This window comes from Strongylocentrotus purpuratus, unplaced genomic scaffold (assembly GCF_000002235.5).
Source record: "Strongylocentrotus purpuratus isolate Spur 01 unplaced genomic scaffold, Spur_5.0 spur5_scaffold_14, whole genome shotgun sequence".
Taxonomy (NCBI): Eukaryota; Metazoa; Echinodermata; class Echinoidea; order Camarodonta; family Strongylocentrotidae; genus Strongylocentrotus; species Strongylocentrotus purpuratus.
Genome location: NW_022145599.1, coordinates 23,040,768 through 23,060,599, shown reverse-complemented (window position 1 = coordinate 23,060,599; position 19,832 = coordinate 23,040,768). Strand labels below are relative to the sequence as shown.

The 19,832-nt window shown below is 37.5% G+C and overlaps 1 protein-coding gene across 1 annotated transcript in view; it reads right to left on the bottom strand.

Annotated features, from left to right (window-relative positions):
• The window catches only part of LOC100888559 (TOM1-like protein 2), a 37,969-nt gene extending 21,549 nt beyond the window's left edge, over positions 1-16,420 (bottom strand). Inside the window, 4 exon segments of the mRNA XM_030984499.1 lie at positions 1,061-1,183; positions 4,715-4,793; positions 11,640-11,724; positions 16,164-16,420. Of these exon segments, the coding sequence (XP_030840359.1) occupies positions 1,061-1,183; positions 4,715-4,793; positions 11,640-11,724; positions 16,164-16,215 (339 nt within the window). The 5' untranslated portion in view covers positions 16,216-16,420.
• Between the last annotated feature and the right edge of the window lie 3,412 nt (positions 16,421-19,832).

The window sequence follows — 19,832 nt, the reverse complement described above, 5'->3', positions numbered from 1 at the left end:
TTAAACAAATATTTAAAAATCTATGAAACAAATTCAGAAGTTTACATATCAAAATATGAGATGTATGCGGGACTGCACACTAACAGGAATACACTTGTATTTCGATGTCATGGGCCCTTTAAAAAAATGTTGATGAATTTGGTATCAGTTTGCAGAAAAAATAGTGTTCTACGAGAAAATAATTATTATTTTTGTTTAGTCCGTTGTTTTTTTTTTCCTTTCGTTTTTTTTTTTTCCTCTACGAAATGTTGAAGTTAGAGGTGCGGCCCATGCGGCGCTGCGGCCTTATCGCCGGCAAATATGGTATACTTGTTTCTATTACAAGAAGTACAGCATAGACTCTCTTAGTCCAAACACATGTCTTACTTTATAGCCATCCACTGTGGATGATATATTTGGAATGTGCAGACTTGTAATGGTTTGCAAATACCTGGACATATTTCTAATACTTATGCAAGAGTTAAGGGAATCTGTTTTCATTGAACAAACCCAATTAAGCCTTGTGTAGAAGCTATGATGAAAACCTGATTAAAGGTTTGTACACCTTGCTCTGCAGTCAATATCCTGCACAAGCTGCATTCCTAACTTCAACAATGGACCAGACACTATACTTCTTCTTCTGTAAGTCTTCAAAGGGCTATGCTGCCTATTTCACTAAGAACTGCATGTATGTAGATTACCAGTTGTGTATGCAGGCACACTAAACGCCAGGTTTACAACTACTCCCTAAGCGAAGTGTAGCATATTATTATACATGCTTAAGGTGTGACTCTCCTAGGGCCTCCAGCTAACATTCTAGTCCGAGGGGATTTTTGTCTGCTCAGTGCGGGACTTGAACCAACACAAGTAATGAGTGTCATGAGAGCCAGACGACGATCCATTTGCAGAACACTGCCTCATCCATAACCAAAAGTAACCTTAAACCTAACCTACATGTAAAACCTATGTGCATACTTACCCTAACCCTGGTTTTTCAATGAAATAAGGCCTAGAGAAATGTTCACTGGAGCATAAATGTATGTCAGAGGACCTTATCAACACAATCTTGTTGCTTATATACCTGTACAATAGTTGGTGGATTCAGGTTGGGTTGAATGACTTTAACCAATTCCTTGCAGAACTCTTGCTTACAGATCGGTACATGGAAGCGATGCTGACAGTTCTTCACACATGTTTCCAGAATCTGGAAGAAAAGAATGTATCACAGACAGCTAAATAAATGCTATCTTTCAAAAGCAAGATCTTACTTCTAATAATGATGATAAAGATGATAATTACGATGAGATGAAGGAGGAGTAGGAGAAGGGGAGGGGAAGGAGAAGAGGAGGGAAAGGGGAAGGAGAAAGAGGAGGGGGAAGACGAAGAGAAGGATAAGAAGAAGAAGAACAAAGAAAAGGAAGAGAAGAAGAAAAGTACTAATAGCAGATTCTTGGACAACATTTCATATCCACAATGCATGATATACTCTTGCCACTCACATATTACACCAGCAACCAGCTTGAGCTAAAGCTACCCTAGCTTGGTACTCACACCATTCAAGGAATATATTCCTACCAGCTATCCAATCACTACACCTGGTTTTAAAGTGGCAAATGTTGATTGATGACTTGCCAAAGGACATTAGTGCCAGGTAGGGAAATGAATCCCCAACCTCTTGATCTAAGTTCATGTGAATAAACCACTATTACGGTACTCAAACACTTTCACAAAACTTTGACACAAAGAACTAACAGTAATAGGATAATGAACACACAGGTACAGAACTCACACATGTTAACAGTATAGCTCAAGTATAGTTCTCTATAGAGACAAAACCTGAATACAGGGAATAATTTTCCTGGTATCGCATCGCAATTTGCTATGCATTTTTGCATGACTGCTATACAAAATATCTTTTGTGTAGCAGTTTTCTTCCATAGAAATGTACAGAATTTCATTTGAAATATTTATCCATCGGCTGAAATTGCTAATCAAAAAATTTGAGGAAAATTATTCCCTGGAATAGCTCACTTGCCAGTATTGTGCCTTGGAGCAGATATATCTAAATGTGTGTGAATGTTATTGCTACATGTATGTTATTTTTAATCTAATGAGGAAGTACTGGTATGTGGGTAATTCCATAAATTAGTGACCCACTTTGTGACATTTTTGGTGTCCCTGTTACATAAGGAACCCACACGTATTTGTGGCTCTGAGTCCCCCCCCCCCCCCCCCCCCCCACTCAGTGTTATTTAGGGTACACATATGCTTGTTCCCTCTTTTTGAAAGCACCCCCTATCTGAGGACTGCCAACATTTCCAAACCCCCTTTCGCGGCCTTTTCCTGCCTCAGAGACCCCCCTAAATCATGAAAAATGCTCAATGTACCCCCTAAATTTGGAATAATTTTTCAGGAGTCCAAAGAGATGAGAGAAAAAAAGAAAAAACACCCCCTTTTTAAAGAAATCTCCGGGTGAAAAGTTAATAAACCCCTTTTTTTACAATTCTCGGGCCGGACTTTGTCGCACGAAAAGTACCCCTTTACCGGACATTTTGGTAACACGCATGGGGTCCGTTCGTTCTCGGAGTGGGGGGGGGGGCCGGGCTCTGAGTAAAGACTTAAATATTGGAGTATGATTGTTCAGTGACTCTAGGTATGAGGATGCAATATTATGCTTGGAAATCACTTTACAATCTCACTCCACTATCTAAGTCGTTACTCAGAGCCACAAATATGTGTGGGTTCTCATGTAACAGAGACACCAAAAATGTCACAAAGTGGGTCCTTAATTTATGGAATTACCCCTATGTAATCATAATTCACGGCCAAATTGCCCTAATGGTAACATGTACATGTATACATATATATTTGCCTCTCTCACATTGAAATGAATAATCTTCTTCGTAAGACATTTAAGGAGATTATCAAATTGTCATCTCTAGCAGCAGGAAGTGCAAACATATGACTCACACTCCATATGAAATATAGAGATCATATTACTTTGGAGATAGAGACTTGTAAGCCTACGTCAGGATTGGAAGGGCAACTCATACATGTATGCATGTGCTGTAAGATAATATCAACAGTTTCTAAAGCAGCACGATCTAAACCATAATTTGATAACATTTACTTTAATCTTGTGGATGTCTTGCTCGGTTTGTCGGGACATTATTCATAGGCAGGGTGGCCCATTAGCAGCCCCCCCCCCCCCCAATGAAATCCTCTGAATATACTTGTAGGCTAATCAGCATTTTTAAGTGAATATTGACCAAGAGTGATCAGAAGAATTATTTACTATAATTTGTACCAAGATTAATAACTTTAATGCAATATGAAAAAAAAAATAATAATCCTCACATAGTGACCTAAAAAGACCTTTGACCTTGACTTTGTGACCTGGAATTTGTGTCGTAAGATTTGTAATACTTGATGACCCTTGTGTACAAGTTTCATTGAATCTGAACAAACACTTTTGAAATTATGCTAAAAATTCAAAATCTTGATGTTAATGCCACAAAAGAGTCTAAGTTTGTTGACCTGATATGACCTTTGACCTTAACTTAGTGACCTGAAATTGTACTCATATGATTGGGGATACTTGATAACCCTTGTGTGAATTTTATTGAATAAGAACTTATACTTTCAAAATTATATTCAAAATTCAAAACTTAACCTGAGGTTAAGTTTTCGATGATGATGCCACAACATAGTCTAAGTCTGTTGACCTGAAATGACCTTTGACCTTGGTTTTGTGACCTGAAATTCTGCTCACATGATTGGGAATACTTTTAAACCATTTAGTCCAAGTTTCATTGAATGAGAACTTATACTTTCAAAATTATACTAACAATTCAAAAACTTAACCTTAGGTTAAGTTTTTGATGTTGAAGCCGTCGCCGCTGCCGCCGCCACTGGAAAAGCGGCGCCTATGTCTCGCTTTTTCCTACGCAGGCGAGACAAAAACAAGTGGAAGGACTTTCTGGATTCTAGCCAGGGTAATAATCGGGGCAGCGCCAGGAGCGTCACAACGTGACGGACATGTGCGCTATATAAGAAGCCACCATTATTATTATTATTAGTATAACGGTCAAGGGGTAGATTTGACTCAACCCATAACAGTATAGAGTTTTCTACAGGTATGAATCAGCTATCTTTCCTCAAATTGAAAGCAAGTATTTGAATTTGCCACTCTATTGTATTAAAAAAAAAAAGTATATAAAATGAAAAAGTGTGAATGAAAATTATAAAAAAAATCAAAATGAAACTGCCAAATTGTACATAACAAAAATGATGATACATTTCATTCTGCATTGCCCAGATAGACAGATTTAAATCACTCTTATTCATAAGCAGCACAATGTACGTCACACTGCAAGAAAGGGACTCAAATTTTCCAGTAACTTTTTCAATTTCAATTTCAATTTCAAATTTATTCATGTTTTCAACAAAACATTACAAATCAATTATAAGCATTTAAAAAACAATTAAAAATACATGTTGGAAACAGAGGGGTCCACTAAAAAGCAATGCTTGTACAAGTGTCAACTGTGAACACTTCAAATGAAACTTAGGAATAATGAGTAATTAAATTAACTAATCTGTAACTACAAAATAACTTTTGCTCATGTACAATTTGTAATTCAGAACATTCTGGATCAAAAGTAGGCCTAAATCGTAAACTACATTATACAGAAAATAAATAAATACACATTGTTTGTTGTTTGAGGTTACTTACCGTTAGACTGAAGATAACTTCTTTCCACTTCTTATTCCCAAATAATCTCTTCTTCAGGGCTTTTACAGCATCTTTGGCACTGTAAGAAGAAATACATAAAGAAGAAACATAAACTTCATTACCGGTAAACAAAACAAAAAGATGAAGAAGACTGCGTCTCTAATATATGCCTCCACCTTCATGTACAATGTATGCAAATTCATTCATGAATAATCATGTGACCTTTTCCATCTGATCTCAAGGACCCAAATGCTTTTGATTTAATTTCTTATGTAGGAGAATGTTTTAAATAATTGAGCCCAGTGACGCTGGTTCACTTTGTATTAAATTATCACTGACAGCATTAAAGTTTTTTTCTGGTATTAATGAACACTTTTATGACCCTGTGACCTTTGACCTCTTCCATCCAATATCTTCACAATTCATCCTTGCATGCATGTTCACAAATACCTCATTGAAGTTTTGTTTGAATGGCTTCATTGCTTTTCACATTATCAAGGTAACAGGATATTTTCTGGTAATTTTTAACACTTTTACGCTCCTGTGACCTTTGACCTATAACCTCTTCCACTCCAAAATCCAGTCACTTTATCCTTGCAATGCTCATGCAAATAATATAACAGTTTGGTTGGAATTGCTTTAACATTTTTAAAGTTATCAAGGTAACAAGGTATTTTCTGGTATTATACCCAAACAAAATAGGACACTGTGACCTTGATCTTTGACCTCTTCCATCCAAAGTCTATTCAGTTCATCCTTGCATGCCCATGCATACTCTATCCAAATTTAAAGAAAATCTGTCCAATGGTTTTCAAGATATGGCAGTAATGAAATGCGGGACTGATGGATGGACGAACGGACGGACAACCTGAAACATAAGATCTCCTGCACCATCTCTTGTGGCAGAGCATCATCCAGTTCAAGACTGTCAAAAGCTGATGGAATCAGATACATTAGAGAAAATAATGAATACCGGTAGTTTTACGAAGATATATGATGGAGACATGTAGGCCTAGATATATAGGCCTTTCCCAGCACGCCTTCAACAAAATGTTACATAAAGATAAAATTGTAAGCAAATGTATCTGCTTGCTGGAATACATTACAGGCCATCTCTTTGTCTTTGAACAGGTCAAAACTGCAAGTTTCCATTCACTGGTGCTATATGATCCATTTAGATCCAAGACTCCAAACAGTATCAATAAAACTTATAATATCTCAAGATGCTTCATGTATAAATTTCCCTGCAAATCACCTCTGCAGTACAACAAGTGATCCATTTCTCCAATTCTATTATTACACAAAATGGACAATGCATACAACACAGATACAGTGTACTGTACATTGTACATGTTAAAGGAAACCAAAACCTTCATACTAAGTTACTTTTATTGTAAAGTTTGAAAGATTTGAATAAAATCAGTGAAATTTGAACAAAATCAGGCAAGGAATAAGAAAGTTAGAGCATTTTGAAATGACTAGTCACTAGAGGGCGGTATTCAATTTGATGACATCATCTGTGAACAACTCTCCATGCCTTTTGTACATAAAATTTCACAATTTTTTTGTTTTCTTCGTATTTATTTGTGTTCTTGATCCGACTTCATAACATGTGAAGTAGAATATCATTTTGCATTCTATATATTGCTTTCAGGGGAGTACATTATCTCAATCACAAGAAGGAAGGAAAAACATGAAATTTGATGTACAAAAGGCATGGAGAGTTGTCCACAGATGATGTCATCAAATTGAATACCGCCCTCTAGTGACTAGTCATTTCAAAAATCTCTTACTTCCTTATTCCTTGCCCGATTTTGTTCAAAATTTCACTGATATTTTTCAAATATTTTAAACTTTACAATAAAAGTAACTTAGTATGAAGGTTTTGGTTTCCTTTAACATCAGTGAAGATGTGGCACTATGAGAAAGAGAGAGAGAGAAAGAGAGAGAGAGAGAGAGAGAGAGAGAGAGAGGGGAGGAGAGAAAGAAATAGAAATGATTATTTCAATTACTCCACGTTTAGATCTCGGTTTCTATGGATATGACAAGGCTACCCTTTTTTTCCCTTCATTTTTTAAAGAAGTATAGTATAGAATTTATTGACTCATTCGACCCCCTTCTGGGGTATGAGAGTACAACACATGTACATGTCATGATAATGAAACATAATAAAGAATACAAACATAGCTTAATAATACAAAGAATACAGAATACAAAAAAAAAAAAAGTATAACGATAAATAGGAATGATCTAAACCTAGCCTATGCTAAACATAAATACAATATTATACAATATGGCAAGCATACTGTACATGAAAAGTGGAGAACACCACATGAACAATCTAAATACAAACATGAAGAAAAAGAAAGATAAAAACAAAAAATATTTTTTTTTAAATACATTATTGTCTGAACTATACAAGAAATTAAAAGTTTCAATTTTGGACATGTAAGTGAGTTGTGATTGGATTGTTGAGATATACATGTATGCAGACTAACGAAATACGGCATAATCGTCCATTGGACAAACAAAAACATAATGGAATATAATGTAATAAGACAAACAAAAACAAAAAGAATACGAGTCATAGAATATTGCAAGATGAATAAACAATCATTGTCTTGACTATTTTTCCTTTCCCTCTCCCTCTCTCTCTCTCTCTCTCTCTCTCTCTCTCTCTCACCCCCTCCCCCCCCCCCTCTCTCTCTCTCTCTCTCCCCCTCCCCTCTCTCTCTCTCTCTCTCTCTCTCTCCCCCTCTCTCTCTCTCTCTCTCCCCTCTCTCTCTCTCTCTCTCTCTCTCTCTCTCCCTCTCTCTCTCTCTCTCTATCTCTCTCTCTCTCTCTCCATGCTATCCTCTACCCCTTGTTTCCTTCATGCAATGATATGCTTTATGAATATGAAAACAATTTTATTAGCGGCTTCATCTTTATACCAGCTGGATCAATGGATATATGAGCTCAATGAAGGAGTCGACTGGGAGCTGGAGAAAGGATAGGACAGTAGATACAAACATGATGATCATTATACAGTAGGTTCTTTACAATTATATTACATACTCACTGTAGTATTTTTATTTTGAAATCAATTCCTTCAAATGTTTCCACACAATTTTGTCTGTATCAATTTGTTCCTTAAGCTGTATTTTTGTCCAAGATGAAATTTCTTTATGCCCTGCATCAACCACTTATTTGGTTTTATCCTGTGCCATTTTGTTCTGCAAGTTTGATCAATGAAGTGATGTTTAAAAAAACTGTTTTATCAATCAAAGTATAATAAATTATGAGTGAACTGCATAAATTTAAAAGTCCATTAAAAAAATTACATGTAGCAGCAAGAATGGAAAGCAACAAGGCAACACCTTAAAATAATGTCAATAATTATTATCAATATATTATAAAACTAGATGGATCTTCAACTGCATGCAGTCAAAAAATATGCCTCTACCATGGAGTAATTTTTAAAATTCAAGTTTGATTGTATTTGTAATCCATAACAGGTTCTCAGAATATTGTGATTACAAGCTATTATTCATATGGCTCTGTTGACAATCAGCCATGCATAAAGTCTTTCGTCTATGACTAGGAGCAGCAGCATCAAAACAATATGTGTGTAGATTAGAGTATAATGCATCTCTGTAGAAAATTTCAAAGAAATCTGTCAAGAAATGTGGCAGTTAGAGCGCAGTTAGAGCGCACAAAAGACAACCACCAAAATATGACCTTTGACCCTATAACAGACGGAACACAGGTGGCAGCATCACCAAACACATAAAAAAGTGTAAATAGTATTAGTAGTAAGACACACCTCCATACAACATTTAAAAGAAATCCATCAGGAAATATGTGGCAGTTAGAGCTCATAAAAGACATATGACCTTTGACCATATAAAAGATGGAACAATAAAGGCAACTTTGCCCAAAGTGTAGATTGTACCAAGATACATTTCTACTTCTCTATACAAAATTTGAAAGAATTCCGTCATGAAATATGATCTGCAGAGCGCAATCTACCCACCAAACTATGACCTTTTGACCCTATAGAAGACGGAACACTGGGGGCAGCATCACCAAAAGTTGTAGGTGTGTAGATTATATACCAAGTATACCAAGATACACCTTCACACAAAATTTGAAAGAAATTTGTTAAAGTTGATACTCTAAGACAATCCCAAATACTGAGATAATTACATAAATAGAAAGCTTTTAACCCCCATAATAACACCAAATGGTGTCCACCCGACAAAACAAGTTTAGAATAATGAATTTATTCGAGTAAACTCTACCAAAATATCTAAGTCTGAAACCCGGAAGTGCACGTAGAGTCGGGCCTCTATCCGTGACGTCACGAACGGGACTCATGGGCTCAGTGAGAGTGAATGGCAGTGATATCCCTACGTAAACGCTATCCTGTCAGAGCTTAGATTTGTTGTTGACAAGGAGTATATTTGATGGATTTTCTGTTTTCATTTGAATGAAGAATAACGAAGCAACATTTTCCAGTCGCTGATTTCTTTTTATATCCTCATATTCACCTATTTGGTAGAGATTTAAGACTAGTTTACTGCTTAGGAATTAAAGTTAAATCGCGCATGTATGAATATAGGCGGATGCATTATATATTGTCATCAGATAAGGTACAGGAGCAGTTTTGTAAAACGAATAGGTCTAGAACTATGATAGTACTTATCATAGATGTGTGTGACTGCCTCAAAAAAGGATACAGTACCAGTAAAATATCAAACTTGAACGAGATCATGCAAGCGCGCTTCCTCTATAATATTTTGGCGAGTGATGCGACTCTTGCATGAACGTTCGTGAAGCGAGCAGAATCGGGAGGTAAGACCAAGCCGCTGCTTGCTTGTGATGGAACGTACGTGCGCTATATGTTTATAAATCGGCAATTGCAAGAGAATGAAAGTGACGTTGCCAGCTAAGAAAAACAACTAACAAAGACTTGCTCCTGACTACCGGTGTCAGAATTGGTAGATGAAGGATCTTCAGGGCCAAGGAAGGCGAAAAACATGGGAAAAGGGAAGAAGAAACCATCGGGAGATCGCTGTAGTGTATGGTAATGAACTGTGCATGGGTAGACAGCTACTGTTCACTCCGTGCCTGGGCCGATTTCAACACCAAAACAAAAATTACATGGTGAAAATATCGACTAATAGCACATTGTTGGCATGTATATGTCATAATTTTTAAAAAGGGGAATTGACATGATACTATGAAGTACTAGGGGAAGGTAAATAATTGTACATAGAATTATGATTTATTAGACTTTTCAGCCTTTGAATCAAAAATATGCTGAAAATCGTATCACTCTGCACATGTTTGCTATGGAACATCCGGGTACGTGAATACTCTTTCCCGGACGTGAGGTCATAAATAGTAGACCAGCGCCGTGACTAATTTTCTATGCAAAGAGAGGCAGATATTTTCGACATTTCAATTGAGGATTTCGAGTAGACAGAATTTTTTTGTGATATACTAAGTAATTGAAAAACTTAAAAATAACATATACTTGCCGTAGGTAACAAATTAAGGGACATTTATTTGCTTAGTGTATCAACTTTAAGGAATGATGCAGTTAGACCGCAAACTAGAGTGCCACAAAGACATCTATCAAAATATGACCTTTTGACCCTATAGAAGACAGAACACTGGGGGCAGCATCACCTAAAGTTATAGGCGTGTACATTATACCAAGATACACCTCCATACAAAATTTGAAAGAAATCCGTCAAGGAATGATGCAGTTAGACTGCACACTAGAGTGCACACAAGTCACCGATCAGAATATGACCTTTGACCCTATAAGAAACGGAACACTAGAGGACGCATCACCAAAATCTTTAGGCTTGTAGATTATACCAAGATACACCTTCATTCAAAATTTTAACGAAACCCCTTGAGAAATGTGGCCTATAGAGCGCACACAAACACAAAAATATGGCCTTTTACCCTATAAAAGACGGAACACTGGGGGCAGCATCACCAAAAGTTATAGGTGTTGAGATTACACCACGATACACCTCCATACAAAATTTGAAAGAAATCCGTCAAGGAATGTGGCAGTTAGAGCGCACACAAGAATATGACGCGGCGGCGTATTGCTGCTGAATCCAAAGTACCCCACCGGCATACTGCAGGGGGATACAATAAATAATAATAATAATAATCTTTTAAAGTCCACTCCAAATTTTTATTAAACCGAAGATGGAAATTCTTTTTGCCCAATTGATCGTGATATTGATTGAAATCATGCTAGGAAAAAAAATTCATACTTACATTTTTTTTAATTTTTTTTTTTTCAAGAACAATTGACTACATAGGTGTCCTTCATTTCATACAATTTTTCTCTCATGGAGATTCATGAGAGAAAAACAGTCTGTACGCCTGCCAATTAAAAGTGTGTATCTAGTATCTACTACTCAGTAAAAAAAATAATATATATGAAGATACTTTTTGCCGATACCAATCAAAGGTGCGAGGGAGTCACTCCGTTCTACTAATCCGATCAGAGCCCCAACTTTCAGGGTTAACGAGAGGTATTCTGAATTTAGAGGTAAATATATGTTATATTGACTAACAAAATGCATGCAATTTTTGTGATTTAAAATCTTTGAGGGTACAATTGAGGCCTATTTACGATCATTTGGAGTCAGGCACTCTCTATTATATCCAGGTTGCCTTCGCGTCAGATGCGCACAGCTAAGACAATGCAAACAATGGGTATGCACTATGCACAGGAAAGAGAGGTGCGCAGTCCTATTCACTAATGTAACACGTACCATTAAAAAAAAAGGTTGCTACATGTACATGTATATTGCACATTCGTGTAATTATGAAAAAACTGTTGATTGTCGTATGACATCTTTTCAGAATTTTATCCAACCTTATTGATCATTTGTTGTTATTCACTTACCCTTCTTCTGTTTCATTGATGATATCAGTAATCTCCATAATCAGACCCCAGTCTTCTGAGGCCTGGCTCTCGTTGGTCGCCCTCTCTGAATGAGGAAACAAATTGAATAGATAACAGATTAACAGCAATCATGAACATCATATTAGGCAGTGGAGTGTCCCCACCCCCCCCCCCCCTTCGACATTTTTGATTGGTAACTTTGGGTTTTTTAAGATTTGTCTCAAAAGTGCAAATATTGACTTCTAAATCAACACTATCTAATTAATAGGACTGGCAACATCAAGGAAAACTCCCTCCCTCCCTCCCTCCCTCCCTCCCTCCCTCCCTCCCTCCCTCCCTCCCTCCCTCCCTCCCTCCCTCCCTCCCTCCCTCCCTCCCTCCCTCCCTCCCTCCCTCCCTCCCTCCCTCCCTCCCTCCCTCCCTCCCTCCCTCCCTCCCTCCCTCCCTCCCTCCCTCCCTCCCTCCCTCCCTCCCTCCCTCCCTCCCTCCCTCCCTCCCTCCCTCCCTCCCTCCCTCCCTCCCTCCCTCCCTCCCTCCCTCCCTCCCTCCCTCCCTCCCTCCCTCCCTCCCTCCCTCCCTCCCTCCCGCCCTCCCTCCCTCCCTCCCTCCCCCCGGAATAGGAGTATGGGCAGGATACGGGCTCTGTAGACTAATCGCAGGCCAAATGTAATCCAGGCATAAGGTAGTGACTTCAATGCTAGATGAACAAATAAAGATTTTTTTTGTAAGTTTGAGTGAAAACAGACCATTATTAATGATAAAAATTGGGGAAAACTGATCTGATTGATTCCGTTATTCTCCCAACTATATTATAACAATTTAATTATATCTTAGGTGAGTTTAAATCTTCACAAAGCAGTGAATTGGCTCTACAGATGTATATACAATCCCAGACATTTAAGTGTTGAAAGATTTTTAAAAGCCTGTGTTATGTCTTTTCATGGAAAAACGGTTGGGAAAATTCAAAAATGGTTGGGGGAATTTACTGTTAGGGGGCGTTGCACAGTGACACCTTCAAAGAAAACCATAAATATCTTTGTAGTTTGAGAATTTTTTTCAGGATTTTTTGCATGTTATAGGATTAGTACTACTTAGAAGGAATATAATAAGTACCGTAATATTACATACAAAAATTACTCAATTTTTTCATTGACCTTCAACAATGTTACCGAGTCACTTTAAGAAATTATTTATTTCAATCAATGCACGTTTCTCTCCAAAACCCCTGGTTACGAACTATCTAATTCACCTGCTTTACATGTAATAGCATCTATACAGATTTGCAACACTTTGCAACATTAGCTGCTATTGTCTGGCAAGCATCTGGTAAGCATTTGAGTTGTTAAAAGAAAGTTTTGTTAAAGAAGTAAGCATTATAAAATTAGTTAATAGGTCCAATTTGGGTCCAACCCATCTTCAAGCTCTTTTTCCTTTTTGCCACATTTTTTTTTTTTTTTTAAATCTGTGAATTTTTTTAATTGTTTTTTATTGTTTTTATTGAAAGCCAAAAACAAAAGCAGAAGACACGATGATAACAAATATATATGTACAAATATACCGGTATATGGTAAAACTTAAAAATCCAATTACATGTACATGTAACATGACGAATAAGATCTCTCCACATGTACTGTACATGTACAGTGTACATTAAAATGCCATCAAATTCAACAACAACAACAAATTAATAAAATGTGTTCAGAGGATGAACAATTAAGTTTCCAAATTACCGGTAAAAACCATTAAAAAAAAATTTAAGTATAACTTAGAATTCTTTTGTGCAATTTGAAATTAAATATTCTTTTTTACCTTCGAGATAGAAATAAAGACCTGCAAGTTAAGATCAGATTTTTGGAACCTACATTGAATCACACAAACATTAAAGATAAAGACCAGTTATGCGATTGCATTGTGAAAGAAACGTTGTGGAATCAATCAGAAAAGGTTGAAAGGTTCTGGAATCATCAAAATGATAAGAAATTTGGCCCAGTCTTCGGAAAGTTACAAGCACTGTACACAGAAAGATGTATATGGGACTATGCACACATGCGCGACACGTGCGTTTATCTCTCACATCCCAATAGATAAACTTATTTACCAAATATATCAAATAGTAGGCGGTTTCCCGGCAAAATTGTTATCATCATGTATTAGTCAAAACATATTCTTTCACATGATTGGTAATGAGCTTCCATTTCATTTTTTGAAATTGGGGCGTTTCCATTACTGGTCTTTACCTATAAGACACAAGCATATCCTTTTTGCTACATTGCTTTCATTGACACTGTCCAGGGTCATACTCCATTCAAAAAATCAACCCAAGAGAACTATCAAATGCAACTGCACTCTCAACAAAAGCATATTGTCCTGCATAATAGTGAACACAATATGACTCAATCATCCTCCTACCGCAGTACAGGGGAATACCACTTACCGATTCATTTAACGTTCATGGACAGTAGACTGTGGCACAATAAATATCAATCCACAAACATGTACCATAATAGTCTACAGTAAATGTGATAAAAACCTACAAGATACTTGCTTAGTACTTTTTACAACTCCTTCATAAAAACTACAGTATATCATTACACAATATTTTGAGAGCTAAAAATATGGAATGTGTATCAACTCCATAAACTATCTAAATGTATTTGTGTTGTTAATATGTATCAATTATTGAATGATAAATTGCCCCAGTCCCTAATTCAGTATTGTTGTTTCATAGAGCACAAATATGACACTAGAAAAAAAGAGAAAGTAAGAAGTTGAGTGTACCTATAGAAAGACAACGCAGGTCGACTTTTCAGTGTCATTCAGAGGCATATGCTTTTGGAATGATTTACCCCTATCTCTAGGGAGTAAGCATCAGTGTTTTGCTTTTGTAGAAATCTAATATCATATTAGAGTTCTACAAAATGAAATATAGTTTATGGAGTTGATACACATTCAATCATTTTAGCTCCTGAAATATCGTGTAGGCCTAATGTTAGACCGAAAGCTTCAGTCTCTATAATCGTCGGTTGTTCCACTGAGACTACGTCTGGCTCCACTAGACCTCCGGTTATAGAGACTGAACGACTGCCTATGCCAGCCTGTGTTGAACTTATTCCGCTAGATTTTAGCCGCTAGGCCCCTCCCACAAACTTGCCACGGCCGTATTGTTATGCCCCCAAAATCCCCCAAAATGTATTTTTACCTCGTTCATTTCCAATTTTAAATTAGGCCTAGGCTATAATACATCGGTTCCACTTACTAACTTCATTGATATAATCCGTTTAATGGTCCCTTTTAAGGAAATTATCGGTCAAAATCGACATCCATGTTGAAAATCTTGCAAGCCGTGTTTAACTCTCGCTGCCGTCAATCTCATCCCTTCTAGTCTACGCTGAAGGCAAAATGATTATGAAGGAAAAACTGTGCGCCATCTACACGTTCGTAATGGCGTTATCACAGTTTTTCCTTCATAATCATTTTGCCTTCGGCGTAGACTAGAAAGGATGAGATTGACGGCAGCGAGAGTTTAACACGGCTTGCAAGATTTTCAACATGGATGTCGATTTTGACCGATAATTTCCTTAAAAGGGACCATTAAACGGATTATATCAATGAAGTTAGTAAGTGGAACCGATGTATTATAGCCTAGGCCTAATTTAAAATTGGAAATGAACGAGGTAAAATGACATTTTGGGGGATTTTGGGGGCATAACAATACGGCCGTGGCAAGTTTGTGGGAGGGGCCTAGCGGCTAAAATCTAGCGGAATAAGTTCAACATAGGCTGGCATAGGCGATCGTTCTGTCTCTATAACCGGAGGTCTAGTGGAGCCAGACGTAGTCTCAGTGGAACAACCGACGATTATAGAGACTGAAGCTTTCGGTCTAGCCTAATGTCAGATCTACTGTAGTTTTTATGAAGGAGTTAATGTAAACTCAGTGTACAGCGCTCAATGCGCAAAGTTCTTCATGCAAGGGTGGTGCCTCTCCTGTACACATGCAGGGCCTCCATTTAACGTCCTATCCGAGGGACGGAGTGTTTTCCACTGAACATAGCCTGCGTACTACTATGAAACAAGGGCACGTTAAATTAACACACAACGCAGTCTTCAGTCATCCGCTTTACTGACTGAACCAACTCGCCGCGCCTCCTCTATAAACACAACACCCATCATAGCACAACACCCATCACAGATTCATACAGTTTTGGCAGCAGCAATAAACATACTAAATAGTAAATATAGAGACTAGACGTAGACCCTAGTGACTAGTCTTAAAGAATTATCCCGTTTATTAGATCTGACCTAGAGTAGACTAAATCTAACATATATGCAATGTCTAATTCTAGTCTAACCTAGACTAAAATTAAACATTGGCATTAGTTATTAGTTAATGTTAGATCTTTGAGACGTTGAGTTTGACTTGAACTTGAAGTTGAAGTGAAAATAAGATTATTTTGTAAGCCTAGATCTAGTAGATAGAGGTCTAGACCTAGACCTATTTGAAAGTTTTTTAAAAAGCAGGCTTACCTATTCTCTGACCAACGGGCGAGGTAAACGGGTTTGGTCGCATGAACGACATGGCTGTGACTTTATGCTTTTCGTTCCAATTTCATGAGATTTAATACAGAGAAACCCTAGCATAGCCACGTAAGTCTGCACAAGCTATAGCCTACAGTACAGCAGGTTATCTGGGTATTGTTATTATTGTGGTCCCATATGTTCACATCCGAGACGGGCTAGTTTAACGCTTTGTCTACGAGTATGACTGTACGACAGACTCGCTTGACAGACTTAAAATGTAACTTCGTTTGCAACATGATCATATTGTAATTTATGTAATAATTGATTGAAATTTCATTCAGAGAAGTGTGCTAATATTATTACACAAAAATTTACAATTTTGAATGTTTACTAGAGGTCTAGTGAATGTTTTACATAGATTCTAATCATACTGGACATGTATCATCAATATGACGTAATTTCTATTTTTGGAATTGGACCTGTGTCGAGCAATATGCACATGATTATGCTTGATCCATAAATATGGAATGAAAAAGATATAAATCTGGGTGCATACATGCATGCATGCATGCATATCAGCCAGGGGCGGCGATCCCGGGGGGAACAGGGGACCGGGGCGGGGGGGGGGGAGGACACGTCCCCCTCAAAAAATTTTAGGGGGATATCGTCCCCCGGCCCCACCCCCCTCCGGAAAATTCGAAAAAGTACCCTAAAAAATGTGTAGCAAATACTGACTAAAGACTGCAACACACTTTCAGGCTCTGGAGGGCCCAAGAGTGAGCGTTAATACAAAAAAAAAATGCAAAATTTTCTCGCTCGATCGGCAGATACGCTCCCTCGCATAATATCCTTCAAAATGTACAAGTAAATATTGTAGAAAGGTGAAGTGTGAAAAAAGTATATTGATGGTTTTAGTTTTGCTAAGGAATGTAATTTTGTAATACAAAAAAACTTCAAAATCCTGTGAGTGAGTATAGTCACTTCGATCCGTCACCTTCACCCCCTCTCGTGCAATATGCTCCCTCGCACTGCAGTGTCGTACTGATGGGGGGCGGGGGCAGCCCCCCCCCCCCGAATAAGTTCAAACGTGCTGTATTTCTAATTCGATACCAGTGATTTACAAATGTTGCTGAAATGGCATTAATTTTCCCTGAGCTTCCGGGGGCTCTGTCCCCTGGACCCAAGGCCTCAAGGCGGCCCCCTGATTGCTCATCTGACCATTATAAAAATGATGCCTAAAACCCCTTAGCTTCCGGGGATTCTGCTCCATGTACCCCACCAAGGTCCCTGAGGCGGGCCCCTCTATATGCTCATCTGACCATTATTAAATGGCTAAACACCCTGAGCTTCCTGGGGGCTCTGCCCCTTGGACCCTACCAAGGGCCCTAAGGCGGCCTTCTCTATGGAAATTCATGTGGCCATTATTATTATATTTTTGCACTGTCACTTATCTAGTGTAATCATATGACTAATGAGTATTCATGAAATATGTATTTTTTACTAAAAGAACCACTATTTATCAACAGAACTGTATTGAACGTCGTGAAACTTTAAGTTATCACGTTTCTGTTTTTTTAATAAATAATACCCTCTCTCAAAAGTTATTTAAGCTTACACCATGTTTCTACACGTTCAATATTTATCATGACAGAGCAACAACTTTTAACAGTTTTCTACCTCTCATGAGTTTTTAAAGGAGGAAAAACCAAAATTCTGGTAAGTCAATGAATTGATTGATTGATTGATTTTTATTCGACAAGCTTCCAACATACAACAATATACAATAATAACAGATCAAAAAAAAGTCAGCTTGAACAGGATAACCCACGAAAGCTCGAGAGCTTATTTCCAGTGGGGTCCCTTACAGACATGTATAAAAATTAATAAGTTAAAATAGTAATATTTACAGACAGATAAGAAAATTAAAAGAACTACTTATTAAAGATAATAATAATAATAATAACATTAAACTGATGATAGAAATGATATTAAGTACAAGAAGAAAAAGAAGAAGGAGAGGAAGAAAAAGAGGAGAAGGAAGAAGAGGAAAATAATGATGAATTTGTAGAATTTCTATAAATTAACGTACGAAAACATAAGTATATACAACATGAAAAAGTATGAACCGACAGAAGAATACAAATTTCAATCATATAACATGTCATTCACTTCTCTTCTCTGACTGTCAAGTATTAGGTATTCCTTTAATTTCCTCTTAAAATGATCATAGTTTCCTATTTCTTTTTTTAAAAAAAGAACACATCTATGACACATCTATGTGTTTAAAAAAACTTAATTCTAACTTTGGCTGTTTACCAGGGTGTAAAACTGTAAAATTAGACGATTTATCAATACGGGGAGAGCGGGGAGTGAATTCGCCCTATTTTTGATGTCACTCTTCTAGAGCCGTCATTTCATCATACGCAGGAAGACCATGCTTTTTCATGTATCAAGTCATAGGTAATGTCTAGCTAATATCCCACTCTCACTGGGGTCAGGCACACAGTTTTCACAAAAACGAATCATAAAGTTAATTACGACAAAAGGGCGAAATTGCCCCACCCTGGGGCTGGTTCGTCCGTTTGGCGGGGTATGTACGCCCTGTTACGTACATGAAACAAATATAGTGTTTTAAAACTTCAAAACATTTATTTAAAAGGAAATATAGAGCCAACGAAATAATCTCTGACGAAGGATGGGAACAAATAAGCTGAACCAAGGTGTACTGAGCGTAGAACAGCTGGTGATAACACTAGGCGGACTCTGAAAAAGGAAAACAAAACTTATCTCAAAATAAATAAATATAATAAGTCATAGAATCAGATCAAGTTGGATAAACACAGTCGTCACTAAACTTTACTAAAGTTGCCAGGTAAGGGCCTGTATTTTCACTTTCAATGAAATCTAATAATTTTGAAGAGCCCCAAAGGTAGGAATAACCACATTGAATGGGGTAAGTTCGCCCCTCAATGCGGGGCAAGTCCGCCCCCGGGTGAACATGACCCGTCCAAAACGGGCGAACTAGCCCCATGGGGCTGTTATCGTCGTTTATCTCGTCCTAGGCAAAATGTACAACCGATGTTGACTTGTTCCAACATTTTTTAATAGACACATATCATACCATTTCAACAAGAAAAACTACCATCACCACCTCTATCAATGTTTACAGGTAAATACAAAAAACGTAAAGACATTTTTTTTTACTCAAGTGGCCTTGAAATTGAAATTTTAGCATAATTTTGTTTATCAAAAAGCCACTGTCCTCGTGCTGTTGTATGTTGTGCGGTGTGGCTAGTTTGTCATTACATCACCGGCGAAAGTTTTATCCAATCACCGCAAGGCTGAGAATCGAGGGGTGGGCGGACTTGCCCCCAGGGCGGACTATTTATACCCAAAGTCCAGTATCACTCATACATGTAGTAACGTAAATTTCGCATATAGTAACGTAAGTTTAAACAATATAAACAGAGTAACAGTACAAGGCATTACTGAAGATGTTCTGATTTGAGATAACAGTATATTTGATCAAGTTTACAAAGTTTACGATGTCAAAACGATACTGCATGATTTTCTGTTCACGTTTGAAATTCAGATGTCAACTGAATTTCTAGGTTTACTTACTTAACACGAGATTTACAATGTTTTAAATGATGCCTAAATTGGTAGATTTATTCT